Raw genomic sequence first — 21,333 nt, forward strand, 5'->3', positions numbered from 1 at the left:
ATGCTAAGTGACTGTACATCCGTGCTATACAAGAGCATCTAGAGGGTGTCTTTAGAGGGAAGATAGATTCACTAAAAAGAGTGCAAAGACTCTGTTTCAGTTTCTGCAGGCGAGTAAGAAACTACCTCAACATTCCAAGATCTGAAATGAACTGTTTCATTTTCTCTCATGATGGAGTGTGTCAGGAAGGGCCCAGCTGGGTGACCCCTTTGTTCCAGACTCATGGAGTCACTTGCGGGCATTCAGCTGCCCCATGGGGTGACCTTGCTCCCCCTGTTGGGCCCATCTGCTGGATGCCTGGGGGGTTGCAGCTCAGCTGGCCTGGTGACCATGTGCTTGTAGATGGTGGCCTCATGGTAATTGGACTCTTGATGGAAGCTCAGGGCTCCTGGCAGGTGTTCCAGTGACAGGAAGTGGAAGCAGGCTTTCTCAGGGCAGAAGCCCGAGGACACTCTGTGGGTCACAGCCGTCAGAGGCCCCCCAGACTCAAGGGGTGGAGACCTCAGGGCCGCTCAGGACCACCACCACTCGCATGCACATTGTTGATGTGGGGCCAGGTCGAGGATGGGAATTCATGGCCACTGGACCACCTCCCAGGGGTTGCAAGGTCACCAGTGGGTCTGGGCTTTGAGTAGCAGGATTCTCAGGCTGAGCACCACTCTCTCCACAGGATAGTGGACTTTGTGTAACAAGGGCATCACACTTGGCCTAGTGTATTGTTTGCACTCAGGTTTTTATCCTCAAATGTGGTCTTAACCCATTTCTTTTCCCATGTTTCAGCCTCTTGCCCTGTTATTGTCTTGGTGGCACCTGAATAGGGTGATATTAAGAAAGACCTTAGCTCCCCTTGGCATATGAAAGCTGCAGTGGAAACCCAGGATAGGAATTTTGTCCATAAAACACTGTAGCAGTCTCTACCCTAGTATTAATGAATATACAACCTGCACTGGGCTGCACAGGTGATAACCATGACTAAAGGAATGTTTATGGAAGTGACGTGAGTTGGTCAGTGATGCAGGCCCAAGAAGCATGCAAAGTGAGGCTTGTGGGTTTAGAGCAGTTTTGAGGTATTATAAAAATATGAAATATTTTATGCAGAATTCAAGACAAAATTCATGACTGCATGTTATTTTCCTTAAGCAGAGCTCCCTCACCCATTTTATGTCATGCCTTTGAAACACTTTGTTTCCAAGGCACTTTGTCAGATTCTAAGGTGGTTGTTTTTTTTTTAATATTTATTTATTTATTTTTAGCTGAGCTGGGTCTTCATTGCTGTGTGCAGGTTTTCTCTAGTTGTGGAGAGAGGGGATACTGTCTGGTTGTGGTGCGCAAGCTGCTCGTTCTGGTGGCTTCTCTTGTGGCGCACAGGCTTAGTTGCCCTGCGACATGTGGGATCTTCCTGGACCAGGGATCGAACCTGTGTCTCCTGCACTGGCAGGTGGATTCTTAGCCACTGTGCCACCAGGGAAGTCCATGTTGTGTTCTATTTTTTCTGTGAGTGAAAGATTACTCTGGGTATTCTCCTAGGAGACACTGCAAAATTCCCAGAGCAAAGGGTACAGATACGTAATTATATTATAACCACAAGTGGCAGGTTCAGTTCAGTTCAGTTCAGTCGCTCAGTGGTGTCTGACTCTTTGTGACCCCATGAATTGCAGCACACCAGGCCTCCCTGTCCATCACCAACTCCCAGAGTTCACTCAGACTCACGTCCATCCAGTCAGTGATGCCATCCAGCTATCTCATCCTCTGTCATCCCCTTCTCCTCCTGCCCCCAATCCCTCCCAGCATCAGAGTCTTTTCCAATCAGTCAACTCTTCGCATGAGGTGGCCAAAGTACTGGAGTTTCAACTTTAGCATCATTCCTTCCAAAGAAATCCCAAGGCTGATCTCCTTCAGAATGGACTGGTTGGATCTCCTTGCAGTCCAAGGGACTCTCAAGAGTCTTCTCCAACACCACAGTTCAAAAGCATCAATTTTTTGGCGCTCAGCCTTCTTCACAGTCCAACTCTCACATCCATACATGACCATAGGAAAAACCATAGCCTTGACTAGACTGACCTTTGTTGGCAAAGTAATGGCAGGTTAGATACAGTAATCCAAGCTACCACATAAGGATTCTAGAGCTCCAGTACGAGTGGAACAAACTACAAAGTGTCAGTCTTAGGCGCAGACATCTGGGATTAGAATAGGTCAGAAAAACCAGGGTGGACTATGATTTGTCTTTCGTGTGGTGTCATGGAATCCTGCTGACCTAGGGAAGAACGTGGAACAGGATGGAATGATGCTGAGACAGCATAATGGGATGTGGCCATCCAATCAAGTCTCCCTGGGAATTCCTGTGGCAGAAATCTGATCACAGCAAGAGCTTGGGAGCACAGTGGGGGCTCTCAGACACACTTACTACCGATATGAAGTTTGAAAGTTTCCTCTGACATAGTCATAGCTGGGGAACAACATTTCTGTGTGTTTTTGCTGTTGAAAGAAATCCTGCCACTTGTGGCCAGCTTCCTTTCACAGCTATGTGCTGAGCATTTAGAGTTTTCAGGGACACTGCTTGCCTGTGTGGTTTCTTTTCCAGGACAACGGGATTGCAGCTGGGGGTCATTTCAGGAGTGGGGGCTGGGCTGAACGACAGTCCTCTGATGTCACTGGCTTTCCAATTGCAGGCGAGTCACTTGCTCCTGTGAATGTCCTCATGGTCCTGGGAGAAAGGAGAGTCATAGCAACACCTTTTTGTGGGGCCAGTTCACACTTGTGGTCATTTTCTAGCTCCGTCCTGTCCAGGCTGGCAGCTCTTAGACACCGGTGGCTGCTCAAGTGTAAGTTAATTAAGATTAAACAGGAGGAAAATCTCTCCCTCGGTGCTTGAGCCCCATTTCAGGCTCTTAAAGTCCTGTGTTCCCAGTGGCTATGGCCCTGGGTGGTGTAGATGGAGACCGTCTTCACCACAGGGAAAGTTACGAAGGACAGCAGGAAGAAAAGGAACTTTTGGAGGAGCAACCAGTTCCTACTGGACGCTGTGCCTTATGGGCAGGGACCTCTCTGATGGAAGACATTTGATGTTACCCATCATATTGATGAATTGTTACTATATCCACATGTCAATTCTAATACATACTGTCATTTATTCTATACGTGAACATGCAGACTTTTCTTCCCTTTAAACTATTTCCTTAAGATAAATTCCCAGGTGTATATGACTGCTGAGGAGAGGGTGTGGTATGTTGATCACGTTGGAAGCACCAACTTACTGCTTTTTCCCTGACTTCTGACCAAAGGCCGTATTTGTGCTTCCGGGTCACAGAAGGACATCCTTATGTGTGTCAGAGATGTACTCTGTGTACCATCCCCTTGTCCAGAGCAGCAGCAAAGAGATGCTTACCCCTTGTGCATGGCACATGTATTATTTTAAAAAAAGAGTAGAATTTTGTTTTAGCTATACCTAAGGAACATTTCATGCAAAGATGGGCTCGATAAAGGACAGAAATGGTATGGACCTAACAGAAGCAAAAGATTTTAAGAAGAGATGGCAAGAATACACAGAAGAACTGTACAGAAAAGATCTTCACAACCCAGATAATCACGATGGTGTGATCACTGACCTAGAGCCAGACATCCTGGAATGTGAAGTCAAGTGGGCCTTAGAAAGCATCACTACGAACAAAGCTAGTGGAGGTGATAGAATTCCAGTTGAGCTATTCCAAATCCTGAAAGATGATGCTGTGAAAGTGCTGTACTCAATATGCCAGCAAATTTGGAAAACTCAGTGGTGGCCACAGGACTGGAAAAGGTCAGTTTTCATTCCAATCCCAAAGAAAGGCAATGCCAAAGAATGCTCAAACTACCGCACAATTGCACTCATCTCACATGCTGGTAAAGTAATGCTCAAAATTCTCCAAGCCAGGCTTCAGCAATATGTGAACCGTGAACTTCCTGATGTTCAAGCTGGTTTTAGAAAAGGCAGAGGAACCAGAGATAAAATTGCCAACATCTGCTGGATCATCAAAAAAGCAAGAGAGTTCCAGAAAAAACATCTATTTCTGCTTTATTGACTATGCCAAAGCCTTTGACTGTGGATCACAATAAACTGTGGAAAATTCTGAAAGAGATGGGAATACCAGACCACCTGATCTGCCTCTTAAGAAATTTATATGCAGGTCAGGAAGCAACAGTTAGAACTGGACATGGAACAACAGACTGGTTCCAAATAGGAAAAGGAGTACGTCAAGCCTGCATATTGTCACCCTGCTTATTTAACTTATATGCGGAGTACATCATGAGAAATGCTGGACTGGAAGAAACACAAGCTGGAATCAAGATTGCTGGGAGAAATATCAATAACCTCAGATATGCAGATGGCACCACCCTTATGGCAGAAAGTGAAGAGGAACTAAAAAGCCTGTTGATGAAAGTGAAAGTGGAGAGTGAAAAAGTTGGCTTAAAGCTCAACATTCAGAAAACGAAGATCATGGCATCCGGTCCCATCACTTCATGGGAAATAGATGGGGAAACAGTGGAAACAGTGTCAGACTTTATTTTTCTGGGCTCCAAAATCACTGCAGATGGTGACTGCAACCATGAAATTAAAAGATGCTTACTCCTTGGAAGGAAAGTTATGACCAACCTAGATAGCATATTCAAAAGCAGAGACATTACTTTGCCAACAAAGGTCCGTCTAGTCAAGGCTATGGTTTTTCCTGTGGTCATGTATAGATATGAGAGTTGGACTGTGAAGAAGGCTGAGCACCGAAGAATTGATGCTTTTGAACTGTGGTGTTGGAGAAGATTCTTGAGAGTCCCTTGGACTGCAAGGAGATCCAACCAGTCCATTCTGAAGGAGATCAGCCCTGGAATTTCTTTGGAAGGAATGATGCTGAAGCTAAAACTCCAGTACTTTGGCCACCTCATGCAAAGAGTTGACTCATTGGAAAAGACTCTGATGCTGGGAGGGATTGGGGGCAAGAGGAGAAGGGGACGACAGAGGATGAGATGGCTGAATGGCATCACTGACTGGATGGATGTGAGTCTGAGTGAATTCCGGGAGTTGGTGATGGACAGAGAGGCCTGGCGTGCTGCAATTCATGGGGTCACAAAGAGTCGGACACGACTGAGCGACTGATGTGATCTGATCTGATTTGATATGTGTATCTGGGCTTCCCTGGTGGCTCAGTGGTAAAGAATCTGCCTGTCAATGCAGGAGACCTGGGTTCGATCCCCGGGTCAGGAAGATCCCCTGGAGAAGGAAATGGCAACCCACTCCAGTATGCCTGTCCGTGGCCCATGGACAGAGGAGCCTGGTGGGCTACAATCCATGGGGTAACAAAGAGTCAGACACGACTGAGGGACAAAACAACAACATACACGTATCCTCTCCCTCTTGGTTCTTCCTCCCACCTGCTCTCCATCCCACTGCTCTCGGTCATCACAGAGCACCAACCTGAGTTTTTTCTGCTTTATATTTTTTTTAATTAAAAAGAAGTAACATAAGACATCCCTGGTGGTCCAGTGATGAAGACTTTGCCTCCCAATGTAGGGGGTACGCTTTCAATCCCACATGCCACGTGGCAAAAACAAAACAAAACAAAACATAAAACAGAAGCAATACTGTAACAAATTCAACAAGGACTTTAAAAATGGTCCACATTAAAAAAAAACTCTTTTTTTATAAAAAGAAATAGCATACATCCCAGAGAAGGCAATGGCACCCCACTCCAGTACTCTTGCCTGGAAAATCCCATGGATGGAGGAGCCTGGTGGGCTGCAGTCCATGGTGTCGCTAGGAGTCGGACACGACTGAGCAACCTCAGTTTCACTTTTCACTTTCATGCATTGGAGAAGGAAATGGCAACCCACTCCAGTGTTCTTGCCTGGAGAATCCCAGGGACGGGGGAGCCTGGTGCGCTGTCATATCCGGGGTCGCAGAGTCCGGACACGACTAAAGTGACTTAGCAGCAGCAGCAGCAGCAGCACACATCCAGGTAATTTGGATGCTCCACAGGACCCGTTTCTTTGGAACATTTGTCCCACAGTGTCAGGACCCTTCAGTCCACTGGGAGCCACTTGTTCACATGGCAAGAACATCTCTCTTTTTCATCCCTGTCTGGATGCTGGAGGCCTTCTCTCATTACCTGGTACTGGGAGGTGGTTCTGACAGCACTGAGGCCTTCCTAGGGAATGGAGAGTCATTTCCTAGGAATTCCATGGTTTCCACATTGCCTTCATACACACTGATAGTTTTGTGGGAGGTGTGTGAGTTCATCCGAAGTCCTGAAGTCTGGCTGGGTGGTTCTGCCGTCTGATGTAGGAGGCCCTCCAGCTTCACCCCAGGGGGTTCCGGGCTGAGCATCGTCAGGCAGACTGGCCTCTGCACCAACCTGACCAGCGCTGATAGGAGACTTGCTTTCACTGTACAAACCACCAGCACCCGCTCACACCTTTTGAAAAGGCAGCCTCAATTGTTTATAGCATAAGTACTATTTCTAGACTTCACAGATGCAAATGCTGTAATTTCAGACTATTGAATATACAGGCAGAATAATATGCTTAAAAACAAGTCATGACTTCATTTCTTTTCCACTTTATTTTGCATTCAGGACTCTAATTTTCCAATATATCATCCAAACTCAGATGGTAACACAAAATAATAACACGTTAACTCAAAATAATAAGCCGCTTAACATCTCATACATGACTGTGTAAAACCAATCATTATTATGTTGACGAGGAACAACTTTTTATATTTCCCTGTAAACAGTGAATCCCGAATGTATGTTACCATCAAATAATACAATATAAATGGGCTAAAAAATTGATTTTCAAGTATTATTCATGCATTACATGATTTTACTTAATATAGTACATGCTTGTTAAATTATTATTTTATTACATGAAATGCAAATTTCCAAACCACTTCTTTTTTTACAATTTAAGTAACTCATTTTGTTGAGCTGCTATTGTGAATATTGTCTTTGATATTTTTTAAATTAATTTTTATATAAGTATAGTTGCTTTACAGCCTGTTAGTTTCTACCATACAACAAAGTGAATCAGCTATACATATACATATATCCCCTCTTTTTTGGATTTCCTTCCCATTTCCTTCCCATTCACCACAGTTCCCTGTGTTACACAATAGGTTCTCATTAGTTATCTATTTTATAAATAGTATCAATAGTATATATATTCCAGTTTCCCAATTCATCTCATCCCCATAGAAACCACATTTTAATTACAGATATCTTCTGGAAATGTCACTTAAAATGTCATTTTTGCTCCTTCAGTAATCTTAAGTACAGTTTTCATAATTTTCCATCTTATGATGAATTTATGGAGAAACCACAGAATAGCTACTACATTTCCATTAGACCAGCACATTCAATACCCTTAACTTTTCACCCTCACCCCTCATTCAGAAACATGTTTTGCAGGGTTTATTGGATATTCTCAGAAATTCCTTATTTGAATTATGTTCAAGTATTACCTGAAATTGATGAGAGCCTGTATTTTTCCCATCACTTGCATTAGGTTCTATTTATGTCCATAGCTTATTTTGCTCCATGTTAAAAAGATACATTCATCAAGGAGAAAATTCTATTATTGTTAACAATTTGGGGTATCATTTTAAATATTTTGCCAGGTGCAAAGTAAGATAATTTGGTGTGATCACAATTAAAATCTAAATGATTAAGTTCTGTTAGACTCTAACACATCAATCATATCTATGTATATGAAAAGTAGAGGTTTGGGTTTCTTTTTTTTTTTTTTTTTGGTTGCACGGGGCTGGGTCTTTGTTGCAGGGTGTGCGCTCTCTAGTTGTCGAGTGGGCTTAGTTGCTTATGTGGGCTCTTAGTTCCCCACACAGGTGCTGAACCAGCGTTACCTGCATTGGAAGGCAGATTGTCAACCACTGAACACCAGAGGAGCCCCAAAAGTAGAGTCTTTATAGGAGAACCTTGTTTATTCAGAATTTGTGGTCGTCTGAACATAACATGCAAAGATGCAGGTGGAAGTTTGCTTTTTATCCAGGTTTTAGAAAAATAAATAAGTGTACATACTGCTTGTTAAGCTGAGTCATAGACTGACTTTTTATTAAGACCAGTGGAAATGCTTTTTAATTGGTTAGATAATTATATTGAATTATACAATATTTTAAAACCTGTAATTTGGCAAATGAATGGCTCTTGAGTCATAATTGCCCAGAAAAATTTGCACTTTTTTTTCTTCAAATGAATCTCTACTCATTTGTAAAACTTGGCCAAAAAACTTAACATGAATTATGTTCAAAGATTTTTAGGAACTGGCTGCATGCCCATTTGATTGGTTTGGAAAAATACATTAAAAAGTGTCTAAATATTGATCCACTTATCAAAAAGTCTGGCTGCACACTGAGAGCAGTAAAATTTTATTAGTGCTGAAAGCAGTTCCTTTTGGATAGTCCATAAACGAAATTATGTAACATTAAAGTTCCTTAAGTGATTTTTCTAAAAATTCTTTACTGAATAAGATAGCATGAGATGATTTGTATTCATTTTTGCTCTGGGGGTAATCCTGAGCAGTCCTAAGAAAGGAAATGAAAAAAAAAATTTTTAGTGTAGCCAGATGTGAAGTCCCCATATGGGTCTGGCTTGGGGGAATGATGAGGAACAATGTGATGCTGTGAGTTTATACGTACAGGGCATCTGTGCAGACAGGCTGCAGCCCCGCTGGCCTGCCTGCTGATCACCAGGGACCCCTGCCTGCAGGGTTGACCCTTGGCTGGCTTCTGGGAGCCTGGGTTTGGGGAGACCCTCCCTTCTGACAGAGTGGGTCACTGTGCCCAGATGCTCATGCAGCAGTGGGGCCTCTTCCCAGCACCTGCATCCTTCTGGAGTCTGGACAGTGTGAGCCAGGTTTGTAATAAATCACTGACTCTCTGCTGGGCCCTGTAGGTCCCTCTGGCAAGTCATCAAACCCAGAGGCAGGCTGGGGAACTCAGACCCGGTCCCTCGTCAGCATAGTGCAGAGAAAATGTCTGCAGCCCATGTGTTGTTGGTGTTGACGTCACCATGGTGATAGAGCAGCATCACCGCAGGTCAGAAGAGATGCTGCCGGCAGTGCAGGCATTTGTCTCAGACCATAGCGAAGACACTCTCTTCAGTCATTCTCAGGATGGTAGGTCATGGGCCTGCCGCCTGTTTTTAAATGTAAACATTCGTTCTTTAGTTTAGTTTACTTTTTTTTTAATTTATGTATTTATTTTTTGGCTGTGTTGGTTCTTCATTGCTGCACTCAGGCTTTTTCTAGTTGCAACGAGCAGGGGCTAGTCTCTAGTTGTGGCACTCAGGCTTCTCATTGCAGTGGCTTCTCTTGTTGCAGTTCTTAGGCTTTAGAGAACAGGCTCAATAGTTGTGGCGCACGGGCTTAGTTGCCCCACGGTATGTGGGATCTTCCTGGACCAGGAATCGAACCTGTGTCCCCTACATTGGCAGGCAGATTCTTAACCACTGGACCACCAGGGTAAACCCTACATTTTTTTCGTAAAGAAACGTTTTATAAATCCCAGTCCTCAGCCTGTGCCCAGTTGAATACAGAGTGAGTTTAACTGAAGAGGCTTCCAACAGTCCCTAACAGCCTGCTCCCTCCCAGTGTGGTCCCAACCCCACCTCCTGCGGTCTTTCCTCCTCACACCCCATCTCCCAACTCTAGCCCCAAGCTGTGCCAGGGCTGGCACACACTCCAGACATCATGGTCCATGCACTTCCTCTTTGCAACACATGCAGAAGTTTCATTTCAGGATTTTGTGTGTGGCTAAGTACTCTAAACTCCTAGGAAAAGTGATGTGCAGATTTAACCACATTTAATAATGATGTTCAATATTTATTATATGGCAGAGTTTAAATTTAAACTCAAATTTATATGTAATATATGGTTGGTAAATGAAAAAGCAGAGTATACATATGCTAAATGAAATGACCATGATGTCTGAAAAATTTTTGAATAATTAAAAATATTCTCCACTTGGTTTTCTAAATCTTGCCCACACTTCACATGTACCCTACAAGTTGCAAACTGATTTTTCCCTCCCTTTGAAGGTGTTGCCCTAACGATTTGATATCACCACTACAACTGCCTGTCATTTAAACACTTGGGGCAGAGTCGGCTCTAACTTAAATTTTAGTGCTCTGGACCAAGGCTCATGGTTACAGGAACTCACAAGTTCATATGTGTGTGTGTGTGTGTTAGTCGTTCAGTCATGGCCGACTCTTTTGTGACCCCATGGACTACAGCCAGGCTCCCCTGTCCATGGAATTCTTTAGGCAAGAATACTGCGATGGTTTGCTATTCCCTTCTCCAGGGGATCTTCCAGACCCAGGGATTGAACCTGGGTCTCCTGCATTGGAGGAGGATTGTTTACCACCTGAGCCACCAGGGAAGCAAGTTCATACAAGAACACAAAATGAGATGCAAAAACCAGGAGGAAGAATGCAGATAACTCAAGATAAGGACCCCACTTCCTAAACCTTTGTCAGCCTTCAGTTGGGATGGCCATGAAATACCTAGCAAATTTCTGAAGCTCTTATAGTTGTTTTAAAATATATTTATATATGAAGGCACTGGTCCTTGGTTCTCTCTGGCTCTACCTGGATCTGGGTCACACTGTGGGGCTCATGGAAGGGGGAGAGGAGGAGGGAGCCAGCACTGCTGGGAGGAAGGAGGGGGACTGAGCTGGGACTTGATGTTTCCACATAGCTCTTGGGAACAGCTTGACTTCCTAGAAGCTGACCTGAAGAATCTCCGTGTCTCTTGTACGGAGCAGCGTTACTCGCAGCCGCAAGCAGTTTTGTGGCCGTCAAGGCACGTCCTGATGTCTTCTGAACAGAACACCGGATCCTCTCTGTCATCCTGTCTCCCCTCCCCCTCCCCCCAGGTGGTGCCTACAGATTCAACCCTCACCTCCCCCAGGAACCTTTCTCTGCATCCCCAAGCCCTTCCCACTACTCCCCCAGGCCCTTGTGCAGGACTTTACCCAGTTGTGAGCATTTTCATGCTGCAAACACAGTTGATTACTTAGAAATATGCTTGTCCTCTGCAGACCAGCCTTGTCTGTAACAGGAACTCACTGTGTGATTTCATGTCTTTTTCATAACAAGGATTATCCTTTCCTAAAAGGGAGAAGGAAATGGCAACCTAATCCAGTATTCTTGCCTAGAGAATCCCATGGACCAAGGAGCCTGGCAGGCTGCAGTCCATAGGGTCACAGAATCAGACACGACTGAGCGACTTAGCACACACACATACATAATTTTAAGTTTAAAAGGTGTTACTACATCGCTTCTCGCCCTTTCTAAGATCAAGTGTAAAGAGTGTTAACAGAGGTGATGGGGAAAATAACAGAGCTCGGAAAATAACGCTCTTTAGCACAGATCCAGATGAGACTTCCTCTATGATGACGCAGTTTTATAGCTATTTGAAATATTAAAAATAAAAAAGAAATCAAAGAAACTTTAATATGGATAGTTTCAGTGAGAAAAACACTTTTTTTTAAATTTTATTTTATTTTTAAACTTTACATAATTGTATTAGTTTTGCCAAATATCAAAATGAATCCGCCACAGGTATACATGTGTTCCCCATCCTGAACCCTCCTCCCTCCTCCCTCCCCATACCATCCCTCTGGGTCGTCCCAGTGCACTAGCCCCAAGCATCCAGTATCGTGCATCAAACCTGGACTGGCAACTCGTTTCATACATGATATTTAACATGTTTCAATGCCATTCTCCCAAATCTCCCCACCCTCTCCCTCTCCCACAGAGTCCATAAGACTGTTCTATACATCAGTGTCTCTTTTGCTGTCTTAAACTCTGTGTCTCCATCTCTTTCCTTTTAACGATTTTATAATAAATTTTTTTTCACATTACACTCATTTCTTTGTTACATCACAGTTCTCCTGTTGTAAATCAGGTGGACCTGGGTGTGGAATGAAATAGTATATTCAGACTTGGGGATGCAGATCTGGCCCCAACTGTCCTCTGCTTAAGTTTGACTGCTTGGTCTTTTCTTCTCTCATTCCCGGGTCCCCAGTGGTCAGCTGGATGGGTGAATGTGTAATAGCATCGTGTCTTAGCACGGCCCCAGTCCCCAGACCTCACACATGCCACTCACTGGAAGCTAGAGTCGCAAGGTGAAGCCAACAAGGTAGGGGACACAGAGCAGGCATCTCCTGCCCCAATTGTGACCCTCCATCCCATCTAAAGATGTCCATCCCCCCATTACTTCCCCTCAAGAAAGTAGGTCATATAGGACTCGGGGAAGTCAAACCAAGACTCTGTGACAACCTAGAGGGGTGGGATGGGAAGGAAGGTGGGAGAGAAGTTCAAGAGGGAGGGGACATATATTTATGGCTGATTCATGTTGATGTTGAGCAGAAACCAACACAATTCTGTAAAGCAAATTATCCTTCATTTAAAAAATAAATTTAAAATTTTAAAAAGGAAAGTAGGTCATATAGTCATTCAACAAACATGGATCCTTAACTCTCCACCAATACTGTGCATGCCACTAATGACAAGAAGATGGATAAGTGACCCAGCCCTCACCCTCGAATCCTCTGCTCTCTGGTGGGAAAGAGACTGTAAGCAGACACATGGTTAGGACAGGGAGACACGTAGACAAGGAAGAAACGACGGTGGAATCCGCCACCCTTGAGGACTGATGCCTCCCCCTCCCCGAGTTGCTCACGGCTCTGCTTCCCCCTCCCCCACCAGGCATCCTGCTGATGATGAACCTGTGTGGCGAGGTGCACGTGTACGAATACGTCCCGTCAGTGCGGCAGACAGACCTGTGTCACTACCACGAGCCCTACCATGACGCGGCCTGCACACTGGGCGCCTACCACCCGCTGCTCTACGAGAAGCTGCTGGTGCAGCGGCTCAACGTGGGCACCCATGGTGACCTGCACCGCAAAGGCAAGGTCGTGCTGCCCGGGTTGCAGGCCGTGCGCTGCCCGCCAGGTGCCTGAGGGGCCAGCCGGGCTCTGCATCCCGGAGATGCTGGAAGGCACCCTGGAGGCAGCGTGACCTTGTGTCTGCAGCTGTGACTTTGTGCTGACCATGGGGATCCTTCCCTTTCTAAGCCAGTGAGTGTGTCCGACCGTTCAGAACATAGAAATGGAATTCAAAGAAACTCCAGAAAGATACAAAAGAAAAATTTTCAAAGATAGCTAGGGGGAAAAAAAATGTGTAAGAAATGGATAAATAGCTCCAGAATGTTGGTCTTTGCTTTCAGCTGACACACCTGATGGAGATGTGGTTTGTACCTGGAAGCAGCCTCGCTTCGGGACAGTACCTGACACATCTGCTGTGTCATTTGTATGTCATTTGTCGTGAAAGAGCCCAGGGTTGATGATGAACCCTGATTATCACCCGGACCTGTTTATAGGAACAGCAGACCCCACAGGATATCCTGTGAGGTGTCTTCTCCACTTCTGCTCCCAGCTGCCACCGAAGGCTTTGCAGTTTTGTGTATCAGGACACGTTTCTAAAAGCATGAAGCCCCCTTCCTGGATAGTCCAGGAAGAAGCCAGCCCCAGGCAGCACCCAGGGGAGGCACTTTGCCCTCCTGCAGCGTTTCCTTGCTTGACTAGAATCCCCAGGCACGCGGGAACATCGCGGCAGGTATGCACAGAATGGGGCAGCAGGCGGCCGTGGGCAGCACGGCCCCAGGCCCCAGCTTTTCTGGCCTCAGCACCCGCCAGCCCTCCACACAACCTGCGTGTCTACAGGCACTGACAATTAGGACTCCCCATGGTGGCGGTGCGGGGGGGTCCTTCCAGCCTAGAGCTGTCCCCCTGTGCTTCTAGAGCTGCACACCTGTCTCTTCCATGTGTTTTCCTCACAGGTTCATATCATCTGTTGGGATCCTAACGGTGATACACTGACTTCCGCTGATTCTTCCTACAGTCAGATGTTTAGGAATCCCATCATCATCTTCACAGATCTGTTGTGCGTCAGTAACATAACAAAGCCATATAATTAAATACATTTGCGTGAAAGCACTGATTTTTAGCAAATAAAAAATAAAAGTATATGATTCAGAGGGAAAGACAGTGAGAGAGGAGTCAGTCCAGTGTGTTAGCTATAGCAGCTCATTTGGTTGTAATCTCAATTTTTGTCACAAAAGCATCAAAAAAAATTTTTTTCCCATAAATGTAGTAAAACAGAAACATTATGGAATACCTTAGTTCAACGTACAATTTCAATCCATACCCAACACCTATCTCCACGGTCCAGTTACAACTTATTGGCCGGAACAGTCACAGCTTCTTTAAATGTGTTCTTCTCCACAAGAGTGTGAACATCAGGAAAGTTTAGTACAGAAGGTTTTTTTGTTCCAGGATTGTTTGTTTTTTTTTTTTTTTTTCCTGAGCAAGAATGGTTGACAGAAACTGGCCTCTCTGGTCAGTATACTTAGCAGAAACTGGGCCAAGTCGCAGACATCTCCTATGGCTTATTGTCACAGTGAATTTGGGGTCATTGAAAATCTTTGATTGTGACAATATCCACTACAAGCCTACTGTGAGAGCCTCGCTTCCAGATTTATGGTAAGGGATGGATAGTTCTGTCCAGCCTGCCAACTAATATCCAAGCAGACATGAACAGGCCGCTTTTCTCCCTCGTTTCCTGAAGGGATACAGCCCTGTGCGGTGTTCAGTGAGTCCTGACGCTGCGAAGTGGCTGGTGCAGGGTGACTGGTCCAGTCACCCTGGGCCCTCCCCAGACTGTGCAGGCTCTGACCTCAGATACCCATGACACTGAAGTTTCTTTACTCACCTTCCTACTGGGTTTCCCTCTGGGCCTCCTTGTATCCAGAACAGCCCCTTCTGCCGGCATGAGATACTGGGCAGAAGGAAATTTGCTGGTGGGTCAGCATAGATATTCAAGTTCAGAAGCCCCAGAAAACACTTCAAAGGCCTCCAAATACATTTTGTTGTAACCCATGCACTTTTAAAATGTACCTTTAGCTCACAGAGGTTATAAGAAAGACTGAAGAGGATACAGAACATTTAATTAAAGGTTTTGGATTTATTATGGCCTTAAAGACTCTTGGGAACCAGGGTCTGTTAAAAACACTGAGACAACGCGGTACAAGTATTCATACATTGCAGGCTGGGCATTCTTCTGCTTAAGAGTTTCAGTTTAGCTCCTTGAATCTATTAGGCAGTTATAGTTGATGTGTTGACTCTTCTCGTCAGCAGACAGTGATTAAGCCCTCTAAATACACACATTGCAGTAAGCAGCCGGCCTTTCCATGAAGGAATTAAAGGAAATGGTGCCCGCTGCATTTCTTTCAGGCTTCACCCCTTCCAGACCTTCCACCCTTGCTATAAAGCGATGCTCTGTAAACCGAGGCCGTTAGGTGGTCCTTCTCTCTCGGGACTGAAGAAGGTCACACTGCGTCACTTCTTGAGGTAACTTCACTCCATCTTTTGCTGTTGCTGTTGTCACACTGAAATGTTGACCAGAAATGACAACTCACTCGCGTCCAGGTCTCAGGTCCTCCCCTTGAGGCTCTCCAGCCCTTCCCTAGGTATGAAGGGAGGGTCTAATAGGTAGAGCATCCACGCTGTCCCCTGGGATGCCAGTGCTGGCCCTGTACATCACCTTAAGGGCGAAGGGCTCACAGGTGGACAGGAGGAATTACATAAGTACCCTCCTCCGTTAGGGTTGGCGAGGGGCTTTGGTTCAACTTTGGTCCCAGGGTCTGTCATTGTCCACAGTATGCAGGGCTCAGGGAACCCCAGCCCTGTCCTCCCAACATGTCCCACACCCTCCTTTAATTAACCCTGGGCTCCCTAGTAATCGTCATCACAGTAGCTATAGCATCTAGACAAAGCCATGCTGAAATAATGATCAGCCTTCTCAAAGCTGGGAAATGAAAGTAAGTGTTTAAAGCCACCCAGGGTCACTCTGTTACATGACCATGAGCCAGTTCCTTCTGGTGGAACAGATTAATTCCTGATGTTGTGGGCTGTCCCTTAGGGGCAGGAATACTCACAGCCACAGAATTAATTAGGTCCAGTCTGGCGGTATCAGGATCACGTGAGGGATGGTAGGTGATGGAGGATTTCGTGTGCACAGATAACGTCATGATGAGAGCACCCTGACCAGCCTTTCTCTTAGAGATCAAGGCACCGTGCATGGTTGAGGCTGGTGGCCAAAGTGACCCAGTCTCACTGCTGCTTAACTATGGCAAGAGGCAGAGCCAGGAGGTAGGGTGATGACCAAGAAACACGTGGCTGAGTGTGCAAGCCACATAGTGTCTGAATATATTCAACCAGATTGCGTATGTCGACTTCTCACTTTCTGATCGTTTAGGACTCTTACCCAGAGGTTCCACAGCCAATGAGGGCAGTTGTATATTGAAATTCAGTGCTTAGGGAAAGTGTGCCTGAGTTCACACCTGTGTGTTATACTCCAGATACTTCCATCATGAAATTATTCTGCATGTATCTGTCTCTCAGGCATTATTTATACAACTGGTAAATGAAAGATATTAATTGGTTGAGGGAAGAAATTATAAGTTCTGATTCTTGCTTTATTAAGTAACTGAAGCCTTTTAGTAAGAAGAAATCCAGAAAATTTCTCTATGAGCTCAGGCTAATGGAATTTAAGGAATGAAAGACACTGATATAGTTCTGACTCTTATTATAACAAGTGTGCATGTAGATATAGTTATATAATTGTATATATACATATCTACGTACATGGTTGCTTTTAAACATTTTTTTTCATCAAACTTTATTTCTAAAACCTTGACAATAAATTTTTTAATTATGCAAGCACCAGTTTTTTAAGAGAAGTAAGCAAATGTTATATGTCTTTCTATGAAATAAAAAAATCCAGTTTTCCCATGCGCTCATATTTCACACCTTCTGGCTACATTAAAAAGTATGGCAGGAATATTTACAAGGTGCTCTGAGGGTAGAACTACAACCTAAAGGTTGTGTCCTCATCAGAAACCTAACTGAACTCTGACCTTTGACGAGAAGTTGATCTAGAATTCATGGTTTTTGCAAGATTAGGGGAAGAAATGCTTATTTGGATCTATGGAAAATAGTCTCCTAGCTTAGGTTTCACACAAATTAACTGCGTCAGAACTGTTAAAACCTAACATTTATGACACCACACATCGTGTTAGACTCTATATAAAAATCCTTGTGAAATTTTTCTTGGGAAAAAAAATCCTTGGAAACCAGTCAACTTTTTTAACAGCTTTGGGGATTTTTTTTGTATGATACTTTTTAAAATGAAATGTGTACTCTTCAACATGAATTAAGGCTTGAGGTTTTCCAGGAGTCACCTTTTAAATGTGTTTGTACACAGTTTAACACTTTGATATTTTCTAGTTTGGTTTTGTATATTTTTATGTGTACACAATGTACAGACTTTTTTCCTGTAAATAAAACATGTTTTCATTTGTCTAGATGCATCTCTGTTTTAATTTGTAGAAATTGCACAAAATAATGAATGAGGGGCAAAATCATGAGGCGTCTCAAGAAAAAAAAAATGGCACAGAGCCGAGATCTAACTGCAAGATTGTAAAAGGAGTAAGAACAGCAGGCCTTCCCACTCTGAACCTGGACACAGCCGGCCTGAAACAGAGGTGGGGCCAGCGGTCCTCACCAGAGGGTTACCTGCCAGACCAGGAGAAAGGGCATGGACATTCAGAGGAGTGGCCGCCCTAGGCACTCCGTGCCATGCTCAGGAAACCCCAAGTGCACAGAATCCGGCAGGAGAGAAGCCCTCCAGCACAAAAGGCAAAATTAGGCAGACAGGTCCTAACGTTACCTATAGGCCAGCACATTGATTAATTTATTGTCTCCAGCATGACAGAGCTTTTAGTCTTAGAGACTACAAATAAGGGTTTCCCAGGTGACTCAGTGGTAAAGAACCTGTCTGCCAATACAGGAAACATAGGAGACGCAGGTTCGATCCCTGGGTCGGGAAGATCCCCTGGAGGAGAGCATGGCAACCCGCTCCAGTATTCTTGCCTGGAGAATCCCATGGACACAGGAGCCTGGTGGGCTACAGTCCATGGGGTTGCAAAGAGTTAGACACACTAAGCAACTTCGGATGCCTGCACACACGATAAGTGAATGACTAGAGGGAGGCTTGGAGACACTGAAGTCACCTTACCCAGTACTATGTCACATTATCCTTAGTGTCTCTGCCCTTTCCTCATGAAGGGAAATCAGTTAGTTAGGCCCCCGGAAGGAAATTCCCAGAGATTTTCTGGTTAGAATGTGAAGGAGTCCTGGAGGGGAAGTGTCCAGGGTTGACTGTGAGGTCTGACGTGAGCAGCCTGGAGGCCCTGAATTCCCTCTGAGTGATGTGCTGAGTCACAGGGGACCCACACTGTAGCTTGCCATCAGTTTTCTTTCCCCATAAGGTGCAAGATGCCAGCTTCCAGGTCATTGAAATGCAGGCCCGATTCGGGAAGACTAGAGCTGGAGCCCTGCAAGGATGCTGAGATGAGGCGGCCCCGGGACAAAGATGAGGCCAAAGAGCGGGGAGCAGGAGGCCAACTCCACCTGCCTCAGGCTAGAGGTGCCAGGGGAGACAGCCCTGGGTGCTCCGTGCTGTGCTTACAAAACCCTAGGTATACAGAATCTGGCAGGAGGGAAGCCCTCTGGCAGCAAACCTCCGCTGACCCCTCATCTGAGCAGAGGTTGGCAAACTGCAGCCCACAGCCTCCTTTTGTCAGTAAAGTTTTATTGGACTGCAACCACACTCATGTGTTGACGTCTTAGCCATGGCTACTCCATACAGAATCGAGTAGTTGCTACAGAGACCTAATAGCCACCGATCCTAAAATATGTATTATCTGGTTCTTTACAGAAAGGATCTGCTGCTGCTGCTAAGTCACTTCAGTCGTTTCCAACTCTGTGTGACCCCATAGACAGCAGCCCACCTAGCTCCCCCGTCCCTGGGATTCTCCAGGCAAGAACACTGGAGTGGGTTGCCATTTCCTTCTCCAATGCATGAAAGTGAAAAGTGAAAGTGAAGTTGCTCAGTTGTGTCCAACTCTTAGCGACCCCTTGGACTGCAGCCCACCAGCCTCCTCCGTCCATGGATTTTCCAGGCAAGAGTACTGGAGTGGGGTGCCATTGCCTTCTCCAACAGAAAGGATCTGTGGAGTCTCAATTTCAGATACAAAATACAAGAGCTCGTTTAGGCAAGCATTGTGTTAATGGCAGGCAGGTGGTCCTCCCAAACGACCTTCTAAGTAGTTATAATATTAGCTTCAGGAATATTGGGATTATAGAGGTTAATTCACCAGCCTGCAACCCTACAATCAGGAAGTGACGGAGTCCAGCTTGCAGTCCCCATCTGACTTAAAGCCTCTGCTTAGAACTCTTAGGTCAGGCTTTCTTTTTCTTTTCAATATTTATATATTTATTTGGTTGCCCTGGTTCCTGGTTGCGGCATGCTCACAGAATGTGAAGTCTTAGTTACTGGCATGTGGGATCTAGTTCCTTGAATAGGGATCAAAACTGGACCCCCTGCACTGGGAGCACGGAGTCTTAGCCACTGGACCACCAGGGAAGTCCTGTGTCAGGCTTTTTAGAGCCTCCTCTCCCTGAGACACTACTCTGCTGCTCAAATACCCCCCGAACCCCCCACATACCCTGAGGGCTCAACTCTGGAGCCTCATTTTGCTTGAATATTTTGAGAAATTGTGCTTTGAAATTTATGGAGAGAGCTGTTCCCTAAACCCCTGAACTGCATGTGTCAAGTGCAATTTCTACTTCCTGATTAGCAGCCCGTCTCTGTGTTTGTCACAGCCCAGTGGAAGGAGCAGGTCTCATATGCAAAGAGAAAGCCAACACCCCATAAACTCCCCCCAACACATACCCAGCTCCCATCCTAACTCCTCGGTGTTGTGCTGGAGAAACCACTTTGAAGAATGAGACACTACGTGTGAAATGATCACAGAAGTCAAAGGAACAGAAAAATCAATGGATATAAGGTGAATTTGTAGAGAGTGGAAGGCAAAATAACTTAACAAAAATGAGAAAGCTGGGACTGAGAGGGAAGCTGAAGAGAGAAGGGATATATGTATATGTACAGCTGATTCACTTTACTGTACACCAGGAGCTAACACAACATTGTAAAGCAACTATACTGCAATTAAAAAAAAAAATAGAAAACTGGTATGCTGCAGGAGCAGGATCTAATCCAAGCTTCCAGTCCCTCGGCCTTTGTTCACTTTGCTGTGCTGCTTCAGTGTTACTGGCCTCCGCACCCACCTCTGAGCTACTAGGCCCGCTAGACCGCTGCACTGACGGCTGCTGTTGTTATTGTTTGGTGACTAAGTCATGTCCGATTCTTTGTGACCCCATGACTGTAGCCCACCAGGCTCCTCAGTATACTTGCCTCTCCAGGCAAGAACACTGGAGTGGGTTGCCATTTCCTTCTCCAGGGGATCTTCCTGACCCAGGGATAGAAACCACATCTCCTGCATTGTCAAGCAGATTCTTTACCATTTGAGCCACTAGGGAAGACCTTTATATCATACATAAATACATACATGACTTAAAAATAATTTTAAGTGCCCAAATAATTAGAACTAGTGATTATCTCGGCATGGTGAGAAAATGAGGAGCTTATCTTATCCTTATACTTTACATATTTTTGAAAGATCTATAAACATAAAAACAAAAAACAAATTTTAACAATATTCAGGAGATCTTGTGGTCTAGTGGGAAGAGATGAGTTTCAACAGTGTGGCTGGTCAGAGAAGAGAACCCCTCTCCTGCTTTGCTTTATTTATTTAATTGATCCAGATGTGGTGGGGATCAGAACCCCCAGATGCTCACTGCTATACAGTAAGTTCAGCACCCAGCACCCTGTAATGTCACCACCAAGAGCACGGGATCATGTTATTGATGAGAAAGGCCAGGTCAGTACCTACCTCCTCACTAGCCAGGCAACCTTGAGTACAGCATTTATTTTCTCTGACATTTGTTTCTTCATGTGCGAAAAAAGAGGTCATAACAGCACCTACTCACAGTGTGCGTAAATTATTTAGCACAGGGTCTGACAGCTAATAAAATGAATGGTTGCTGGTCTTGTTATTATTTTTATATTTTGATCTCCTCAGTCTAATATATCTAAATAATTAATAGAAGAGGACATTCATGGATGCTAAACAGAGCAGATGGTTGCTTTTTCACAGACGTTTCAGACGTTTAAATTTTAAAGTAAAATGAAACTATGTCTTTGTGGGGATGATTTGTTTTCAAGTCTCTCTAAACAAAATGCAGCAGGAATCCTCCTCTTGCATGAAATA

General features: G+C 44.9%; 1 protein-coding gene across 2 annotated transcripts in view; it reads left to right on the forward strand.

Moving 5' to 3' along the window:
* Window positions 1–17,463, forward strand: part of ST6GAL2 (ST6 beta-galactoside alpha-2,6-sialyltransferase 2) — a 59,694-nt gene extending 42,231 nt beyond the window's left edge. For both annotated transcript variants that reach the window (XM_070798764.1, XM_019970241.2), the window contains exon 6: window positions 12,747–17,463. In XM_070798764.1, coding sequence (XP_070654865.1) covers window positions 12,747–13,000 — 254 coding nt within the window. In that variant the 3' untranslated portion in view covers window positions 13,001–17,463. The remainder of the gene's footprint in view (window positions 1–12,746) is intronic.
* The last annotated feature ends 3,870 nt before the right edge of the window (window positions 17,464–21,333 follow it).

The sequence above is a fragment of the Bos indicus genome, chromosome 11 (assembly GCF_029378745.1).
Source record: "Bos indicus isolate NIAB-ARS_2022 breed Sahiwal x Tharparkar chromosome 11, NIAB-ARS_B.indTharparkar_mat_pri_1.0, whole genome shotgun sequence".
Lineage (NCBI taxonomy): Eukaryota > Metazoa > Chordata > Mammalia > Artiodactyla > Bovidae > Bos > Bos indicus.